We start from the raw sequence: 14822 nt of genomic DNA on the forward strand, positions 1-14822 counted from the left end.
TTTATTTAATCTTTATTAAACTATAGAAGAGCTTCTGGGAACCCCAAAGATTGGGCCCCTAATATGGTCCATGGCCTGTTGTGACCTATTTATAAAACTTCTAAAAAGGTTACATAAATATATTGTTTTATAGTATATAATTAGACTTTTTAATCCCTGTTCTGTGGTGATATCTTTGAGCTTTAACATAACTTAAATTAAAACTATCTTTGTATGTTTATTTCTTAAAGGCATCTTAACAAAAAAAAAACACATAAAAAAAATTATTTAAAAAATCATTGGGTTATTTTTTTTTATTTTTTTTTTTTTAATCCACCTTGCCTTTAAGCCTGTTCTCATAAACCTGCATTTCCCAGGCCCCTAAATCATTTTTGTCCTTCCCTGGATTCTTTCTATTTTGTCCACAGCTTTCATGAAGTGCAGGGCCTAAGACTGGACATAGTACTTCGGATGAGACCTTACCGATGCTAAATTGAGTGGAAAAATCACTTCCCTGGTTTTGTGATGCTTCTTTTAATACTGTTGGCCTTTTTGCAACAAGAGTATGTTGTTGGCTCATGTTCAGCTTGTGGTTCACTGAAAACCCCAGTCCTTCTCTGCAGTACTGTAGCCTAGACAATCATACATGTGTGTTTGCAGGTGTATTGTGTAGTCCCTAGACTATGGTAACATCAGCTCCAGGCTTGCTGCAGCTAATGCCAGATGCTATTTGTAGTGGTACTGTACTTTCTTTCTCAAATAACTTTTAAGAAAGATCATGCTTTTGGAGCTGTATTAGCTGAGAGAGCCTCACTCCCTACCACTGTGCTAAATGCTTTGTTGAAGGAGAATGGATCAAATGACAGGAAAAAGCCATCTTTGAAGCAGCTGGTACACTGCAACAGCTGCTTATCATGCCAACTAATAGTACCTCATTGTTTCCTTGTGCTTCCCCTGTCTGTGTCCATTTGTTGTCTCTTATCTTAGCTTGTAAACTCTTCTGGGCAGGGCTGTCAGTTTTGTTATATTTATAAAGTGCCTAATTCAGTGAGGACCTGAGCAGTGAGTGAAGCTGATAGATACAGCTGCAGTGCAAAGTAATAATTGCAAAGGCATGTTACTTATCAAGAAGAGTTAATGTAGGAAAACAGCAGACTCATGTCTGTTTAATCCCTTTGTAAATTTCCATTCAGGTTACTCTTTTAGGCATTTGCTTTGTCTAAGAAAACCAGATCCTTTACATTTCAGCTAGTTTCTCATTATATGAATTGATTTTTAATGGTGCATGTTTTTTACCGTCTGATTTGTAGGGTGTCTTCAGTTCTCGAGGGAAAAAAATTCTTATGGCTGATGCAGATGGAGCCACAAAGTTTGCAGATATTGAGAAAGTAGAAGAGGGCCTTAGTAATCTCCAGCCATGGCCAGTAAGTACATGTTCCTGTCGCTTTTGTTTGTATATGGATTCAGTGTTATATTTCTCTTAATACATTAGTGCATTAAGTGAATGAATTCCAGGTCATGATTCTACAAATGTTTATTCGTGTGCTTAACATAACTTAAGTCAGTGAGACTCCTCACAGATAAGTTAAGTGTGCAAGTCTTCACAGAATGAGGGTCTGAGTTTGCATGTATTTACTGTCATGCGATATCTCTCTAATTGAGTCTTTAACTTTTCTGCTTTCACGCCAGCTCTTTCAGTGAGATTTGTATGTTGTGGTGCTCTAGTTCTTTTTCATTTTCAGTGACTGTACTAGATGTAAATGCTTACTATACTGTCCACTCACTTAAAAAGTTGCTTTTGCTAGCCTTGCTAGTTTGATTTTTATACTGTGTTTTCAACCTTTTTTCATCCAGTATAGCTTTAAGGATGACTCCTTTCCTATGCCCAGCAGTTGTCTTTTCAGTCAGATTAAATATTATCAGCGAAGACTGACTAGGCCTTTTTATCTTGGGGAATTTTTCTGTTAACTCATGTCAGATAATCAGGCCTCGTTGGTTACTTACTGTCTGTAGCATAGTGGTGAAAGACTTTTTGGGTGAGGTGGTACCTAGGGGTACACCGATAGAGATTTTTTGGGCTGATACCAATAGCCGGTTTTTAAGGAGGTATATTGGCCAATGCCAATCCAAATTCAGACATGGAGCCCAGCAGTTTGAAGAGCAGTGTCTGGCTGGTAAGTCTCTTGTGATGGATAGGGAGGGGGTAGATCAAGGTCCTTGCGGTGAGGGAGGGAGTGGAGCTGGGGCAGAACGGAACCACAAGCAGCTTGTCCAGGGTGCGCAGGGAGGGGGGCAGTTCCTGCCACTATGCACACCCCAAGAAAGTATGGGAGGTCCACAGTGGCAACCCACCCCACCCTGTACAAATGGGGGGGCAGACACCTCCCCCATGCCCTCCCAGGTTCCACACAGGGGCCCACCTGCCCCGCCCTAGCTGGGTAGCACCTGCCCCAGGCCCAGCCCCACTCCCTCCCTCACCCCAGGGGCTATGATCTGCTCCCTCCACACCCCTTCCCCCCACAGACCTACCAGCCCAGTGTTGGTCTCCAAGCTGCCACACTGCACGAAAACACAGGGCATTTGTTGGCCATATTATTGGTCACATCAGGCAAAGAAAGCCAAGTTCCGATAGTCAGTTTTCTTTATATCAATGCTGATCCAATATCAGACCAATGTATTGGGGTACCTCTAGTGGTGTAAGTCTGAGTGGAGGGGCAATAATGCAGTGTTTTAAATTCGCCTTTTTTCTTTCTTTGGCTGTACCTTGCTGTGAGCAATTACCAGCAGACTACAAACCAATACAATAAATTATGATTCTCGTAACTTTTACTTATACCTAGTACTATTCTGACACCAGTAGATGGCGCCAATTCATTGAGTTGCCTCTACTACCTGTGTACTACTGAAAAAGTATCTGGCATTAGTTCTTGAGAATTTTTCCGAAGTACAAATATGGTATATTTTATGTTAGTAGTACTGTGTGAATAATTGGATTACGTATCACTGGAAATCATCTCTTTGGGTTCAGTTTAGGCTAGAACGTTTTCCCACACGCAAAACGTTGCAGTATTGACAAAATCAAGTATTTTATCTTCTAATGTTTCCCTTTTGCAATATTAAGGACAAAAATGCCTGTGCAGATTAAGATTGGGTATTTTTATGGTGTCTGCCATATTAAAATATTGTGCTGTCTAAATAATTCAGAGGAGCAATCTTAGTTTGGAGCCAGACCTGGAAAAATTGTAGTCAGTACACTCCAAATAAAAGGTACAGCAAGCTTTATGCAGACTGTGAAATGTGGGGAAGTCTTATTTGATCTACAGAGTCCAATAGTAATATCTGTGAAACAACCAGACTTTAAAATTTCTGTTACTTTGAGAAATTTAACTTCCAAGATTTGGCTGCGGCGCTTTTAGGTTCACTTATAGGCCACAAATAAGAAGCAACCTCTGATTCAGAAAACATTGGTTTTCTTGTAGTTAGCTGATAATTCTTTTGTATACTGTACTTTCTTCTTTAGGACCAAATGGCTATATCTTGTGGCTCTCGTGCTCATTTGGAGAAGGACTCAATAGCACAGGTACATTTCTCTTTCCTAATAAGCACTAGTCCTGCAGAGCTTCTTTAATTCTGTGTTAATGCTCAAAGTTTTTAATTAAACAAATCAAGACATGTAAAAGGAACAAAGACTGGAAGTGGGGAAATCTATTTGCTGTGAACATATGCTGAATCGCATCTAACAGCTTTCTGCTCCCACATCTCAGATGCCACCATGTAGCATCAGCTCAATTTCAGCTGTCAGTTCAGTTGTAATGATGTATATCAATTGTTCCTGTCAGACAATAGCTTGCAGAGGTGCGACTATAGGTCTCAGACATATTAGGTAGCATGAGTCCAGGAGTTTACTGTATATGCCCTTTCTGGTTTTATTTTGGATAATATGCAGAGCTTTAGGTACCATTCACATAGATGGACAGAAGCCCACTTAGCCATTCCAGTCCAAGAGCTTGTTGCTCTGCTTATCTTAAGATCTGTTGTGGCTGAATGAGTGGTAATGAGGACTGGTATAGTTTGCGAGTATTATAGACCTCTTGCAGTTATCATAATGAAAATGCTTAATTTAAATATCCAGGGGGAAGATGATGTTGCTACCACCTAAACATCCTCAGCAAATGCAAATTTGGAATTCAGATTTCCAACAAACTCCCTTGGAAAATCTTTTCTTTCTTTTTATTTTAACTAAATCTCCTTGATACAGTTCTGCCTTGTGAGACTCAGAAATTAAAACAAAAACAGTGGCACCAAGACACTTCCTGGCAGAAAATTATGATATGTAGATGACTACATATGCATATTGCATCTTTTGATGGAATAGATGTGTTGAGGGAACTGGTGTTGTGTTCTGTGGTGATTATGAGTTCCAAACAAAGAGATCCCAGAGAGAAGACTGTCAGGGGTTTTGTGCAAACATTGTTAATCCATATGAAAATAAAATTCAGTGGGCGCATCTACACGTGCATTAATATGCTGTACTTATGGTGTGTTAAGTTTAATACCTGTAATAGGTACTGAATGTGCCATAATTGGTACTACTGCGCAGTAGCACCAGTGCACATATTTTATGTGACACTGAAGTACAGTATACTAATTCTGATTTACATTAGCATGGCTTTCACCATGATGTGCTAATGCATAGACTTAGTCTACTGTGTTTCTAGTATCTCGTGTAGATGTGCCCAATATGAACAATATAGGAAGACTGCAGCAGGATAAAATATTGAATGCACATTAGGCAGGAGCTCAGTATTTGACTCCTGTGCAACAAAGTGTTACGCTGTCATGCTGTTTTATCTTGCATCTGGCTTACTGGTGGCTTGGCATGCAGTGTTTGACAAAATGCAGGCATGGAACTTGTATTGCAACAGATACATAGCTGGAGTAATTTCTTTAGTATCATTAGATGTACCCCTCATGTTGGATGTTCTCTAGAACAAGCTTTGTCTATATGCATATGTAATACTTGAAATCATTCTAAGGTGTATGCAAGATACTAAAATAGCTGCAAAAGGCCAAGAGAAGATGCAGTAGAATTTTCTAAATCTGGTAGGAGTTCATCTTTTCCCTCTGTCTTATCGGAGTGTTACAGACTTGACAGAGCTCCTATTAAGTATTAGTTAGTAGAATGCTTTTGTCAGCAGTGGAGAAGAAACCCCTGATGTCTCTCAGTAATGGATCTGAATCCTGCACTCTTTTCTACCATTTATGGATGCAGAAGATTCTTGCTGTATACCCAGGTTTGCCCTGCATTGGTGCATCCAGTCTTAGAGAATGTTGGGCCTGGTGCTCCAGGGGTACTGAATGCTTTCCTGATAATTGTTCCCTTCTCAGAAACCCTCCCTGATAGGATAAAGGATTAGAGCAGGATTCTTTAAGGACAAATGTAGGGTTTGAAGGATAGATTGTACCTCTCCTTCCCCTTTGCCCCCATGATATCTCTTAGATTAGATTCAGTTTTAAAAATCTACCTTTTCAGAACCAATTGTAGAAAAAGTATTTTTTTTTTTACTTCCAAATCAAAAGCCGTCCTGAGTGTAAAACACAATCTCATATGGGGCATGTCTACACCTGCACTCTGATGTGCGTGCAGCAGCCTATTTTATTGCACATGAAAGCATCATGTGAAAACCTGTGCAATCATGCTAATGCACAGTGAAATGGGCTACTGCGCATTAAGCATCACTTAAAAAAGTGTGTGCACACAAGGGTAGTCTAATGCACATTTATTTAGTACCTCACACTGGAGGTATTAATTTAATGTGCATTAGGAAGAGCACATTAATGCATGTGTAAACACAGCCATGTGTTCATAAAATTGTACTTATTTAATCTGTAGTTCGTATGATCTCTCTGTATAAATTTGCTTACATTTAGTATCTTAGAAATAAAATTTTAAACCCTATATTTGCAACAAAATTTCTCATTCCGAGTCATAGGGCTTTAAATGATTTAAGTGCAGAACTGCTCAGAAATATGCAGAAATGTCATTTTGACAACAAATGCTTGGATGGTGCCATATAATTGTTGCAGAGACATATCCGTTTCTGTAGAAATTTCATTGGGAAGTTTTATGGGCTGAAAGAAGGACTGTGTAGCTAACAGTTAGGATATTGGCCTGGCTTGGGGCTAGACTGGTCCAGGTTGCTATTATTCCAGGCCCTAGTGAATGAAAAAAAATCCCAGAATAAGTCAGAGCAGGAATGAGAATCCAGGTTTTCTACATCCTCTGCCAGTGTCCCAACCAGTGTACCTTCACATAATTCTGTTTCACAAAAATGTTTGAAAGGTTTTGGTTTTGTTCCAATGTGGAATGAAAACAAATTCTGCACTTTTTCAGGAGTCTGTCAAACACAAGTGTTATCCTCTGGCCAGCTCTGTTGAACACTCCTTTTGAAATAGAAAAGAAAACATGTCATTTCTTGTCTGTTGTCCACAGCGCTCTTATTTCCGAACGCTTCTAATGTATGGGTTCCACTTCCTTGTATGGTTCCTCTGTGTCAAAGACATCAGGGACACACAGTGTGGATTTAAACTGCTAACCAGAGAAGCTGCCTCACGGACCTTCTCAGTTCTTCATATAGACCGCTGGTAGGCTATTTCTATTCACTTGTGCTTATTTAGTATTTTTAATTTTTTGCAGCAGTCGTTCAGCCTTGTGCAGAAGTAATTCCAACATGGTAACTGTAATAAATAATGCAGCGCATACATATGAATACACCTACTCTGCTATATGCTTTTATGGCATTTTAGAAATTTGTCTGTATTAAAGTGTTTTGTATTTGCAAGGAATTTTATCTCTTACTAAGATGACGTATAGAAAATTGTTGAATATTTGAACTCATTGTTCCCACTTACTTAAGAGGCATAAAGCATACAGGGTGGTAGAATGTTTTAGTGGAGTTTTGATATTTACATGGAGTGTTTGAATTACAGATAGCAAGAAGGCTTTTTGTGACTGTAATGATAAAGCTGTGGAGGACTAATGATGGTTAAACCCTTGGAATCTCTCCTTACTCCATGTTATGAACAGAGGGACATGGTAGCTTGTGCTTCTGTCCAGTATAACTTCACAAGTCATCATTTTTCTGACTAATAAACTGTCACATCACTTCCATAAAGCATTTAACTTTAAAAGCGTTTATTATAAGGATGACTAGCGTAAGACTAACATGCAAAGGAAGTTCCTGTTGCACTCTGATTTCTATGCTGTACTGTTTAATGAAAGTGGGCAGTTGATGGCTTTCATTAATTTAGGAGAAAGGCAGGAAAAAGCCACAAATGACATTTGGATTGTTCTAGAGCTGCTTTTCAGTGTAATTGAACTCCAGACGGGCAATGGCATTTCTGTGATAAAACTGGCATAGTGATGACAGCTATTAAGAGAGTGAAATGCTATTTCTACGTAACTGTCATAATTGCTGTAGATTTTACACGCCATGTCTATTGCTAAAAGGGAGGCATTTGAGGCTGACAGGGCCCAGGTTTAATTAAGTATAATTTAGTCTTTTCAAACTACTGTCTTCAACTAGGAAAATGCCTTATAGGAAGACTTGTGTTTCCTTACCCAGATTTTTCACAAGTCTAGAGTAAAGGGACAGCATAGAAATTTTCAGGGTGTGCACAGTCCTACCTAACTAAAGCCAGGACTTCTTGTTTTAGGTTCAGCTTTACCAGTAGTGGTAGCAAAGCTGTATTGCTCCTAGAATAGGGATACAAAGATGGGTAGGCGGGGGTGAAGGAGCTTAACAAATCTGACAGGGACTTGGAAGGGAAATACTTAGTTGTCTGATAGCATCTTCCCAGAATTTCAAAGTTTTTCACAGGCATTAAGTCTTCTCATGTTCTTAAAGATGGAAAAGTAGAAGCACCAAGTTCTGAAAGGCATGGAGCCCCACAGCTCCAACTGCCTTCAGTTGGAATTGTGGATGCCTCAAAGAAAGATATCTTCCTAGGTGAGTGATTTGCCCAGGGTCCCAAAGAGAAACTATAACAAAACCAGAAATATAATGTTTAATATTAAAGCCCAAACCGTTCATCTCGCCCCTAAAACCAAGCTTCATAAATTAAATTATATGAATTTCTCTGTTAAGTCCTTCCCATTCTTATTAGACAGTGTCCTCGATTGAGCCTGGATATAGTGCCTTATAGTACATTTCTCAAAATGTATTATTTTTCTGACAGTCTCTTTAATTTTAATGAGTGTCTATTATACTCCAGGAGGGTTGGCACAACAGCTGTACTCCAAGGAAGAGGAAACCTATGAATATAGTTGATGTGTAGTCTTTGCAAAGTACACTTGTGGAAGACCTTAAATGGAAGTGATCAATCTTATTCTGTTTGAAATAGAAACATTTCGAATAGTTCCAGTTCCCAACTTAGCACCCTCTAAATATCATGTTCTGAATTATTTTTTAAAAAATGCTTTAAAAGTGAATATGAATTTTGCTGCTGCTTTGCTCCTAAAAAAATCTTTAGCATGAGAGAAAGGAAAGAGTGTAAAAATAACCTAACACTGTAAACTAACAATAACACAAAATGAAGTGTGTGGGGGGGATAGAGATAAATATTTGACTACAGTAGAAAGATTTTACTACAATAGACATTGGGCTTATGTTACTTTCAGTTTGATGTGTGAACTTTGTTGTACTTGTTTGCATGACTACAAAGTGTACCCTCTGCTGTAGAATTTATACCCTTAAGACTTTCTTATTTTACTGTATTTATCTGAGCCAGTGACTTGGAATTTAAGACAACCCTCCAATTTTTAGGTTCTATACATGGAAAATTTTATAAAGTTATTATAATTTTCCATGTGCAGAATATTAAGTATTAGACACCACCCTTTCCATTCCCCCACCCCCACTCCCATCACTGCTACAGTGGAGAAAATGACGGGGGAGTCCATAAGGCCTCCATCTCTTGCTCTTTCCCCACCCCACACCTAACCCTCTGTTGCCTGTGTCCCACCTCCTCTTGGCCTCTCCTTCTGCCCCCTCCCCTCATTCCTCCCAGCCACCACTTACCCTTAATCACAACTCTAGGCTGGAGTGCACAGTGTCTATGGCCCACCCAGCCAGGCAGCTGTGGTTGCAGTGGTGACAGCTGCTCTGGCCCCAGCCTGGGTTAGAGCCAAGGCTGGAGCTACTGTCACTGCTGCTGCTGCTGCTGCCTAGATGGATGAGAGCCAGAGCCCCTGTGTGCTCCGTGCCTGGGGTCAGAGCTGGAACTGTGACTAAGAGTAAATGGGGGAGGGAGGTGGAGAGGTTGTGGGAAGCAGATGTCAGGGGGGCAGCAACTCCAGATTTGACCCTGATCCTGAATCCAGACTGGGGCTAGAACCAGACCCTCAGCAGTCACCTACCACCGTTCCCTCCCCCAGCTTGCATCAGGGGCTTTTTTCTCTATATTGAATGGAGGAGGGGACCTCATCTTCCATTTGAGTAAATAAGATGTATCCAAAACTTGTCTGCAACCCTGATCACTCATGTTTGCTCTGTTAGTCGGGGGGAAAAGAGTAGTTCATGTTTTTCCATGAAACACTTTAAACAAAATAGGCAATTTTGTCTAAAATGAGAATATTTTTGTTTATTTTTTCAGTATAATTCCAGTGTTCTCTTTCAGCATATTTCTGTGCCTTGCTTGGCTGTATATATTTTTATCAGATCATTATGTGTTTTGTCAATTTGCCCTTTAAAAACAATAGATTATATTTAATACAAATAAATCCCTATGTAAAATTGTGAGGCTTTCACAAAGTCCAATCTTGGACGCCGCTGCTTTTGGATAAATATGAATACTGATACATTTGCAGCCTGTAACTTGGCTGGAGATGAGCATCCAGTCTGGCCCAGTGCCATGGAGGCTCTGTGCATATCCCAAGGCTGAGTGGGGATAAAAAAAAGAGGAAAGAAACCCAGCTTCTTCTGAAGAATTGAAACAAAGTCAGCGGTTACATTCCAGTAGGCTTCTCATTTCTATTAAGAAGACAGTATATATTAGTAGTGCTTTTTCAGAAAGGGAAACACTCTCTCTGAGAGAACAGTGTAGCACCACTGGCTTATAAATTAATTTTGATAGGGTTTGGAGGGAAGTTGCTATTCAGAGAGGAAGAATTGTTTCCACCCTGAGCAATGGGTTTTGACATCTATATTAATGAATCTTCTATTGGTTTCCAAGTTATTTAACTTCTCTGTGCCACATTTTCTTATTTCAGAGGCATGTTTATCTAAGAATCATTGTTATTGCCTTGTTTGGTCTCCTTACATGCCACCCATCAGCTCAGCTCAATAGAGAAGGACAGAACACATGAAGAGCTGCTCAGAAAAAAATATGAGCATGTCTGTATGAGCACTTCCCATTTGCAGGATCTTCTTATACCTTCTCTCTGCTGAGCTGATCTGCTTCAAGATCTTTTTGAAGTCTGTCATACGGGGCTCCTTGCAGCGCACATGCAGCTCCTGGTGCTCATATGCCATGAGGGGGAAGACCCACATGATGAAGCTGGCTGCTTTCCCCACTCCCTAATGCCATGTGCAGCTTCTGGGACTCCTCTGGAAGTGGCAGAGTGCCCTGCCCCCTGCTTCCATGGTGACAGGGAGTGGGGAGGGCAGCCAGCTTCATCATGTGGGGCTTCTCCCCGGTGGCGCATGAGCGCTGGGAGCTGCATGTGTGCCGCAGGGATCCCCACACAATAGAAGTGGGCCAGCCTGCCTGTGCTCCTTACTGTGTCATGTGCAGCTCTGGCCAGAGTTACACTGCCGGGCAGCAGCGTGTGTGCAGGCCATGAGTGCCCCAAGGTCCTGCCTGTTGCTGCTGCTGCCACTGCCAACAGGTGCTGTGCATCATGGTGGGGGGTTGGGAGGGGGTCCCCATACACCCACACCCAGCCCCCACAACCCCCCATATATACACCCCCCCACAACATACCCTTTGCCCCCTTGAGTGCTTACGCACATGCTATATACAAGAGTTAAGACTTTATTATTGAGCTACTCTGCACAAATAATGACAAAAATATTTTTGTAATAAAATTAAAATATGTTATAGTAGGTATTTGACTTTTAGTAGATTAATTTTTTTTTCTGGTTCCAAGATGGCAAGCTCACTCGCTTGCGCGCGCGCACACACACACACACACACGAGTATTTCTGGGGGCAAGGGCAGGGGCTTCTAGTGACAAAGGTCGGGTTTTAGGAGTAGGACTTCCAGTCCCAAGATAGCATCTGACAAGTGGCAGGGCTACCCTTATGTCCTTCTGCAGCTCACCAAAACTCATGAAGTGGCCCTTCTGCCAAAATAATTGCCCACCTCTGGGCTAATGTGCCAATTTACTACACCATAACAAGGAACAGGGATTCAGTTCTTAACCACTCATGAATGGGAATTGGTCTGCACTTAGACTTGTCTTTCTCTTGTTAAATTGTTGCAGTCTTTACATTAAGTACAGCTTTGTGCATTCATTTTTTTTTTAAGTCCTTCCTTCTCATTTTCACAAGAAGTTTCACCCTTTCGGTTGAATTCTTAAATTGGCTAATAATTTGGAAATAGTGTATTCACCTTTATTTTGGATAATCAGTATTATAATCAGTATTACAACTATTTTTTGTTTTCCAAGATCTGAATTTTTGTCTGTTCCAAGGGCATTAAACATACGGCCTGTGTTAAACACATCCAGCCCACTAGATTATCAGCAGGCCACCAGAATTTGGTTCATGGCCTGCTGCAGAATCCAGAGCCCTTGGGTCCTAGTGGTCATGGCAGTTGGTGGCAGGAGGGTGAGTGAGAGGTGACAACCTCTGTCTGCTCCTTCTGTTGCCACCACTGCGACCCTGCTTCCCCTGTGCAGGAGTCAGGGCTAGAGCTGCCAGTGTGGCTTGCAGTATGTGGTAGCAGTGGCAACAAAAGTTCTGGTTCCAACATAGGGTGTGCAGTGGGGGCTGTAGCTGCCTCCATATAGCTCAGCTCAGAGTTGGAGTTTCTGCCACCATTGCATGCTTTGGGGCAAAGCCAGTGTTGCTATCACATGCTCCACGTTGGAACGCAAACTGTCATATATCTTGCCCCGTGCTGGATCGAACCACCGTGGAGCTCTGTGGTCCTGATCCAGCCTGCAGTACAAGGTGAGTTTGACACCCCTGGTGTAATCCCTTAATTACCACATGCACATAAACACAGTAATTCATGCAGAGTAAAAGTCTGTGCATAGGAAATCCTTTAAACCTTCCCTTTCTTAGTTTTTAAATATTTTTGATATTCTAGAGATGGGTTAAATTGTATAAGGAATCTAGTCCTACAAGGTGTGCTGGGCTCTCTCATTTCCCTTTTACCTCCTTTGTAGGATTGGGCCCTAATGCATTGTATTATTGCTGTTCTACCTCTTGAGCATTCTTCATCTTACAACTAGATCATGCAAATAGAGTCTCTTACTTGTAATTGAAAAGTATTTACGTAAGAAATAAACATAAGAAAAATTCTAGAAAGTAACAAACTTGAAAGTATGGATGTAATGTGTAGGTAGATTTTAGATTTCATTAATATTTTTCTGTGCCCTTTATTTTGCATCTTCATTTGGCAGGTCACAAAATATGCCAGGCCCAAAATTAATGTTTTTAAAGCAAGTCAGTCTTTACACCCATAAATTTAGCCTTTTGAATGCTATGAACAATTAAACAGTATTTTTTTTGTAAACAAAGTCTGCATTTCTGTAAAGGAACCTCTTTCTTATTACCTTGTATGCTGAGTTGACAATGTGTACAGTGAACTGTTACAGCTAGATAATTTTATTAACCTTTAAAAAGTTTGAGGTTTCTAATACCATTAGCACTTGCCCAGATACAGCAGTGCATGGTATACATCTGACTGGAGCTTGGCTTTCTGTTGCAGCAAAAACAAAAAAGATGAACTGTTCAGAAAGTCCTAAGAAGAATAGAGGGAGAGGAGGATCTATTGAATCAATGTCCAGTTTTGTCCTGGAAGGTGACTCCATGCTGAGCTTCTTGTCTGTGGATGATGCCAGCTGCTCCTGCAGGCAAAGCCCCAGGAATTCTCCTACTTGCATAAAGGGAGCAACAGCCTTTTATGCATGCTAAAGAGAGCAAGTGCAGAATTAGCAGGGCAGGCTGAGAGGGTGCTGCAGTTCACTCTGGAACACTAGACCTTGTCAATGCTGCTCCTAAAGAGAGAGAAGCAGTTATCCTGGAGATAGCTGAGTTTTATTTTTGTCTCTGTCAGCAGCCTGTTAACATGCCTCACTGAAAGAATGGATGTTGGGAACACATTCTCACTCTGCTCCCTACCCCCCCAGCCAAATACTTTTTGCTGTAACAATAAGTGTGGTAATGTAAGCAGAGTAGGTAGCATGCTGCTAGGCTGGACTGATTGAAAGGTTTAAACTTTTACTTTTGTAAAATAACTGGCAGGGCATCAAAAAGAGATGTTTACAGCCTTTTCAGTATTTTTTCACCAACACCTTTTAACTAGAGCCTCTGTTTCTGTTTTTACCTCTCAAACGTGGAATGGGGAGGGTTGTCAAGAAATCGTCTTCCATAAAGTATGGTGTCCATCATTGCTGAGTCGGACACTACCTTTGGTTAAATTTGGATTTGTTTTCCAAAACTGGATTGAGATAGAGGAGGAAAATAGAGTTGATCAGATTTCCTTACGTTTTATTGCTTGCATGATTTCCACCAGTCTATTTCTATTCCATCTGGTATTAACCAGCATGTCACCTTAATGTTTAATCTCTTGATACTCTGAAAGCAGTTTTTTACTATATTTGTATTTTGATTCATCGTTACTACTAAATGGGGAGCATTGGATGACTACTTTAGGTACTTGGCTAAATGTAGATGAGTGAGGCATTGAAATTCCTAGAGCATCCTGTGTTTCTCCACACAGGTACTTCTAAACTAGCATTAACATTTATAAAATTCTTTGGGATCCGTCAGCAACAGATGTAGAATTGCAGACCAAGGGACAAGGTATTGCATTGGCTTTATAGTAGGGCTGTCAGTTAATCGCACTTACACAATTAACAGAAAAACAAATTAACGCGTTAATCACGCAGGTCATTTTGACCAGTGGAGCAGACCAGCTCCAGACCAGCCAGAACCCATGTGCGCCGCCGCGACTCAGGCCCACCCCATGCCTGTTCCACTCACACGCCCATGCTGAGCAGTGGCAGCAGCTGGGCAGAAATTGCTACTTGGCATAGGGGGAAAAGTGTCCGCGCTGCTGCCGGGCCCTTCTTGCTGCAGCCACCCAGAGCCAGCACCTGGGCTGCCCTGTGGCTTCTCTCCACTGCCATCATTGCTGCCTCTGGGCCAGTGGGGCAGCAGTGGCAGTGCAGAGGAGACACAGGGCAACCCAAGCAAGGGCTCCAGGCCACCCAGCAAGAAGGGCCCTGCAGTGGTGAAGGGGAGGGGCCGTTTTTTCTCTGCACTGAGCAGCAGCTTTCCCCTGGCCGCTGCTCAGCATAGGTATGCGAGTCTGCAGCAGACACGGGGTGGGCCAGTGCGGGTCTGTTCGCACAGATTCCAGCTGGCCCACTGCAGCCCCAGCGAGTCCAGGGTGGGCCTGGGGCTGTAGCTGTGCACTGTTGGTGGTGGCAAGGAAAAGCCACAGGGCACACAGGCTCCAGGCTGTTGGGTGGGGGATACTGACTATCGCTTAACTGCGATTAAAATTGCAATTAATTGTGACTATTTATTTTTATCTCGCAAGTAATTGCAATTACGATTTTTAGTAATTTGTCAGCCCTACTTTATAATATAAATGTTCTCCTTGCA

The 14822-nt window shown here is 41.5% G+C and overlaps 1 protein-coding gene across 3 annotated transcripts in view; it reads left to right on the forward strand.

Moving 5' to 3' along the window:
• The window catches only part of ALG5 (ALG5 dolichyl-phosphate beta-glucosyltransferase), a 46246-nt gene that overhangs the window by 16620 nt on the left and 14804 nt on the right, over nt 1-14822 (forward strand). For all 3 annotated transcript variants that reach the window (XM_090027332.1, XM_090027341.1, XM_090027350.1), the window contains exons 6-8: nt 1290-1403; nt 3500-3559; nt 6473-6624. In XM_090027332.1, the coding sequence (XP_089883458.1) occupies nt 1290-1403; nt 3500-3559; nt 6473-6624 (326 nt within the window). The remainder of the gene's footprint in view (nt 1-1289; nt 1404-3499; nt 3560-6472; nt 6625-14822) is intronic.

The sequence above is a fragment of the Crocodylus siamensis genome, chromosome 1 (assembly GCF_052110815.1).
Source record: "Crocodylus siamensis isolate JL-2025a chromosome 1, ASM5211081v1, whole genome shotgun sequence".
NCBI classification, from domain to species: domain Eukaryota; kingdom Metazoa; phylum Chordata; order Crocodylia; family Crocodylidae; genus Crocodylus; species Crocodylus siamensis.